Source organism: Juglans regia, chromosome 5, assembly GCF_001411555.2.
Source record: "Juglans regia cultivar Chandler chromosome 5, Walnut 2.0, whole genome shotgun sequence".
In the NCBI taxonomy this organism is placed as follows: Eukaryota; Viridiplantae; Streptophyta; class Magnoliopsida; order Fagales; family Juglandaceae; genus Juglans; species Juglans regia.
The window spans coordinates 1,933,777-1,940,025 of NC_049905.1; the positions used below are offsets into that span (position 1 = coordinate 1,933,777).

General features: G+C 32.5%; 1 protein-coding gene across 1 annotated transcript; it reads left to right on the forward strand.

Annotated features, from left to right (window-relative positions):
• Positions 1 to 4,803: 4,803 nt before the first annotated feature.
• LOC108987757 (phospholipase A(1) DAD1, chloroplastic-like) lies at positions 4,804 to 5,939 on the forward strand. The gene has a single exon (XM_018960760.2). The coding sequence runs from the start codon at positions 4,820 to 4,822 to the stop codon at positions 5,888 to 5,890; it is 1,071 nt and encodes a 356-aa protein (XP_018816305.1). The 5' UTR covers positions 4,804 to 4,819; the 3' UTR covers positions 5,891 to 5,939.
• The last annotated feature ends 310 nt before the right edge of the window (positions 5,940 to 6,249 follow it).

The window sequence follows — 6,249 nt, forward strand, 5'->3', positions numbered from 1 at the left end:
AATATAATGAAATGAAATGATATCAAATGAAAATCTTGTGTCTCATCTAAGAATCTAAACCTGCCAATTTAACCCAAAACTTAGACAGATGCATTGATTTGATCTCCACAACACCCACCGAACTAAAAATTCAATAATAAAATGTCAAAGAGTGGTGCTACTCTGTCGCCTGAGTAGCACTACTCATTGTTATCGCTGGTTATTTTTATAACTTTTTTTTTATTCATATTTTTTTAATATAATTAAATATTTTAAAAATACATATATATCAATATATTTAAAATTACTTCTTAATTATTAAATAAATAAAAAAAATCGAGTGGTCAATTAAAACGGTACAACTAGGCAAAATAGCTTCTTAAATGTCAAAACCTAAGGGAAAACGAACCACATTTCTGCCAATAGATTTGTCCACTTGGACCTGTCGAAGGTCTTTTCACTCTGACCCTTTAGCCTTGTAATTTTGCAAAAGAAAAATGATAAACTATAAACTAATTTATTACTTTTAAACTATTATTGAATAAAATAATATTTTTTTAAAAATTAATTTTGCTTTTTAATTTTGATTTGATGTATTTAAAATTTAAAAAAATTATATTTTATAAAAAAATAGTGGACAAATTATAGATGGATTGTTAGTATTTCCTTTGCAAAAAGGGTTGCCTACACCCGCGTACTATTACTGTGAGTTGGCATCAATGAATGAAAAGACGGATAGATTTTATAAAAATAATTATAAATTATAAGTTTATTTTTATAAAAAAAAAAATTGTAACTAAAATATTTCTTATCTCTAATATGTTGTGTTAATTAATAAATTGGTGCATAAATATATCATTTAATGTTACAATTAACTTTCACACAAGCGGTCTTATATGCTTAATAGGTCAATAAAAACTTGGTAAATAGATTTTTCCATCCTTAATTAATTCACTTTCAAAACATGCATGCAGCATGGATAACGTGTCGTGTGACCTTGCAGTCACGATCTGATTTATTAAAAGTACTCGATCATCTATAAATAATTGTCTGTACGTATAATTATTTAAATTTTGGATATATTTGTAAAGCGAGATGAGATGAAAATTTTATAAACAGTAGTAAAATAATTTATAAATAATAGTGAAATGATTTGAATTAAAATATTTTATTAAGCTTTGAGAAAGAATAGAAAAAAGAAAATTGAATAAAATTATTATAAAATTAATTCAAATAATTTTTATTTGAAAATTTTATATTATTTTTTTTATTTTATTTATAAATTTAAAGAAATTGTGATGAGTGTTAGTCAAAATAAGGTCGGTTGTTTTGTCCTCGATGGTCTTTGTATTTCCATTGATTGGTACAAAGAGTTTGGAGTTTTGTTGTTATTAGGAGATCATGATTAGAGTCGCACTGTTACTAGACGTTGTTCATCTATCTTTTCAGCGCATGCAGCAGCTTGTAGCCTTGTTGTTGCATCACGTGTTCATGGGACATTTGGATACGTTTGAATTTGTAGTTCATCTCAATTTATTTCAATTAATTTCATTACTATTCATTATTATTCAATAACTTTAACTTACAAATCTTATTACTATTTACAATCTATCTCAATTCAATTCAATTCAAATTATCTTCAAATTCAAACGTCTCGTTAAATTGTAGTACCCCACCTTAATGCCATTTGCCAAACATGATCACGAGGAGTGCAACCCCACTTTCCCATACATTTAATTCCAATATTCACCTATGTTCGCGTGTGACACCATTATTAATTATTATATATTATTATAATAAGTACGTGCGTACGTAGCTAAGCTAGTTTCAAACAAGGGTTCGAGGGTACGATCATTGATCGAGTGGGTTATGACAGGCCGGCAAGACTTGACTTGGCGATATATACATGATCATGATCTTCTTCCATATATATTATGTGGATGAGAAATTATCTTAATGGTCTCTAATTTATAAGCTCTTGTAATATAATTACCATGCATGTTTAGAAAATGGAACGAAAATACTTAAATAGTTTTTTAAAAATTAAGGATTTAGCTTACTGAATCTCTAATTAAAAGCGTAGGTAGCTATCGGTCCAGTCCGGTCTGATCTAAATAGTCTATTCAGTTTGGTCTAATTATTTTTTATTTTTTTGTTTTTAAATAAAATAATAAAAAAATTATTTAAAATACTAAATTAAAATTAAGTGAATAATGTAGATTATGTAACTAACTTAATAAAGAAATATTTTATATGATCAATGATAATAAATTAGATGAAAATTACATTATTAACTTATATAATTAGTTAATTGATATTCTACATTTGTTAATTGATAGATTTTTTTTTATAAGAAGTTAATTGATAGAATATTAATTTGTCAATAACATATTTAAAATTTTATATTTTTAATGGTGATAGGTTAGATGAAAATTACATAAAAAATTATAAAAAATTATTATATAAAATAATATATATATTTTTAATTCTATCCAGTTCGGGATGGGAAACCTCTAAACGGGGACCAGACTAGACCAACTTCGATCCTCTATTTCTTGGACCGGGACCAATCCGTACCGACCGGCTAACACCTCTATCTATATATACGTACGTCGACACAACATTATTTGCTACATCAGTCCTCGTTAGAGCATTGGTAATAATCTAGTCATTGCCAAATTCAAAATTTGACTAAAAATTGAGGTTTTGGTTAAAGTTAAAATTATTGGAGAGGTTAATTTACATTGACTATCTATCTAAAAATCAAAATAATAATAATAATATAATGTTAGATATTTTAATAATAATTTTTTTAATTTTTATATTTTATAAATACACTCTACATATTAATTAATAATTTAATTTTTACTTAAAATTATTATTTTCTAACTATTTTTTTCTTCAACCTAATTATCTAATAGTAGTCATTGAGAATATTTTTAAAATAAAATATTATTTTAAAAATGAATAGTGACTGATTAAATTTATTATCAAAATAGATTTATTCTCTTCATAAATAGTCATATTGATCAATATAATTAATAATTTATCATAAATACTTATTTTTTTCATAATGATATGGCGACGACTGAATACTACTATATATATATATATGTGTGTGTGAATAAAATTATTTTGCCTTCTCATTTTGACCGTTCTATTTGACCGCTGGTCAACAAATTTTTTTTTAACTTAGTGATTAAAAAAATGATTTTAAGTGTATTGATTTATTTTTTTTATTTTTTAAAAATATTTAAATGTATTAAATAAAAAGAATACATTATTTTTTGGGTAGTGAGAAGTGTTGAGAAGTGTTGAGAATGTTTGTAAATAGTAGTGAAAAAGTAATGAAAAAATAATAATAAAATATTGAATAGTAGTAAAAAGTAAGTGAAAAGTAATGAATAGTAGAAAAGTAGGTAAAAAGTAATAATAAAGTAAATAATAGTAGTGAGAGTACTTGAGGTAGTCTCACTTGCCAAACATACCCGAGTTGGACGGCAAAGTAGCCTCACACATATATATATATATATATACATGGATACCTTTGGTAAACGAGATCATGATATGATATGATAAATTCTTAAAATTTTTCATAATTTCTTCTCAAACATCATTCAAACATAAAATAATTTTCAATTTCAAGTTTTTAACTTTTTGATCTAATCATTATCTAATTATTACAAGTTCTACAAACTTCAAAACAAAACATAAAAATCAATACATTTTTTCAAACTTCAAAAGTAAAATAACATTAAAAAATTATATTCAAATAAATTTTTAATTTTATAATATTTTTACTCAAATTTTCCTATCATATTTTTTAAATAACAATAAAATATATTAATTCAAACTACTGTTTTTTAAATTACAAGAGTGTCCATAAACTCATCATGCAACCATGTAAGGTCTGATCATCCATCGTACGTTTATGCATGTTAGCGACTAGAGCTCACCAATATATGAATGGTCAAACTGGCTGGCTAGGTAGCTAGCACCTCACGCATGCCATAGTTAATACCTAGCCAGAATAGTACTAGTAGTACTGGTTTTGATTGACGTATATATAATTGCCAGTTATATCTGTTCGTTACAGTACCATGACCACAGTCTAGAATTAATATTCCATCCAAAACATATTCGTTTCTCAATTCGTAATTGGAAATAGCTAGACATATATGTTGTAGTACTGGTATCATATATAACTTGCACTTAATGGAAGAAATTTAAAAATAAAAATAAAAAAATGGAAGAAAGTTCTACGTACGATGGATAGTTGGATACTGGTCCAATGAGTTTCGACCAACCATCTCTCTCTCTCTCTCTCTCTCTCTCTTTACAGGAACAGTACCCTCTTTCCTCCGCAATGCAGTTTTTCTACTTAAAAGGACCGTATGTGAGAGCAAGCTAAGTGCAACTGATTGAGTATTAGCGGCAGTGAAACACTTCTCTCCTTTTCTCTGATCTTTTAAACCCTTCGATCCAGCCACCGATCGAGAACGAGAACCGTGACAAAAGCATTTATATTATGCATGGAATCAGAAAGCCTGATCTTTTTCTTTCATCGAGGCTTTCAACGAGATCAGCCGTACGGCCATGCACACAGCTCCCTGCTGCAGCAGCAGCAGCAGTAGCCCCAAAACGCGTTCCAGTACGCTTCTACTGCAGTACCGTCAATAGTACTACACAATCAGCGAGGCACGACAGCAAGAAGTTGGCCGAGAATGTTCAAACAGTGAAGCACCTGGAACGCTTAATCGACCCCATTCACGACACCAGTGCCTCATCCTTCCCGTACCGGTTCATGCCGGCCAGACCGGCAAAGCTTGGGAAGAAATGGATGGAGTACCAAGGTGTTAGAAACTGGGACGGCTTGCTTGACCCTCTGGACGACAATTTGCGCCGAGAGATTCTCCGGTATGGCCAGTTCGTGGAAGCTACCTATAAATCCTTCGACTTCGACCCTTCCTCGCCTTCATACGGCACCTGTATGTTCCCCAGAAGATCACTGTTAGAACGAGCGGGCTTACCCGAGACCGGTTATCGTTTGACCAGAAATCTACGTGTGACCTCCGGTATTCGGCTACCACGTTGGATGGAAAGGGCACCCAACTGGGTTGCGACCCAGTCCAGTTGGATTGGCTACGTGGCAGTCTGTCAAGACAAAGGTGAAATCTCCAGGCTTGGACGTCGAGACGTGGTGATTGCTTACAGAGGCACCACCACGTGCTTGGAGTGGCTGGAGAATCTCCGCGCCACCCTGACCCACCTTCCCGGTGCTGGTTCAGACGACGTCGGGTCATGCGGACCAATGGTGGAGAGCGGTTTCCTTAGCCTCTATACCTCCGGAACCGCAGGCTCACCCAGCCTCCAACACATGGTGCGACAAGAAATCTCCCGGCTCATCCAATCTTACGGCGACGAGCCCCTGAGCTTGACCATCACCGGGCACAGCCTTGGCGCTGCCCTAGCGACTCTCACCGCGTACGACATCAAGACCACCTTGGAACGGGCACCGGAGCTCGTCACGGTCATCTCCTTCGGAGGGCCACGCGTCGGGAACTTGAGATTCAGGCAACTCCTAGAAAAACAAGGCACCAAAGTTCTACGTATCGTGAACTCGGAAGACCTAATAACCAAACTACCAGGCTTCGTTATCAATGATAGCAATGACGACGTACCGTACAATCATAGCATCCACGTGGCAGCTGGCCTGCCTAGCTGGATCCAAAAGCGTGTGGAGGAGACGCAGTTGATGTACGCGGAGGTTGGGCGGGAGCTACGGCTGAGCAGTAGAGACTCCCCTTACCTCAGCGGCTTCAACGTCGCCACTTGTCACGAGCTCAAGACATACCTCCACCTGGTCGACAGCTTCGTGAGCTCCGCGTGTCCTGTCAAAGCAAATCTTTAATAAAAAAATAGTATCGAGAATACGTACAACCTAGACTTTGGATAGTAAAAATATTGAGCAGTGCTATATATCATCTATTGTAGTTGGTGTACACAATGTATATATTATGTATACTACATAAGATATGCAAAGTAATTGCTTCTAAACAGTGTGCTTCTCGCAATATTATTTCAAAAATATTTCATTTTATTTTATATTATTATTATAATTTTTTTAAATTTTTATATAAAATATAATAAATAATTTAATTTTTTTAAATCTTAAAATGATAAAAATATTAAGATAAAAATATTCAGTTCAACATCAAAAAAGATATGAAGGAGACGCAGTTGATGGTTACCCGTCTGTCTCTCTACACA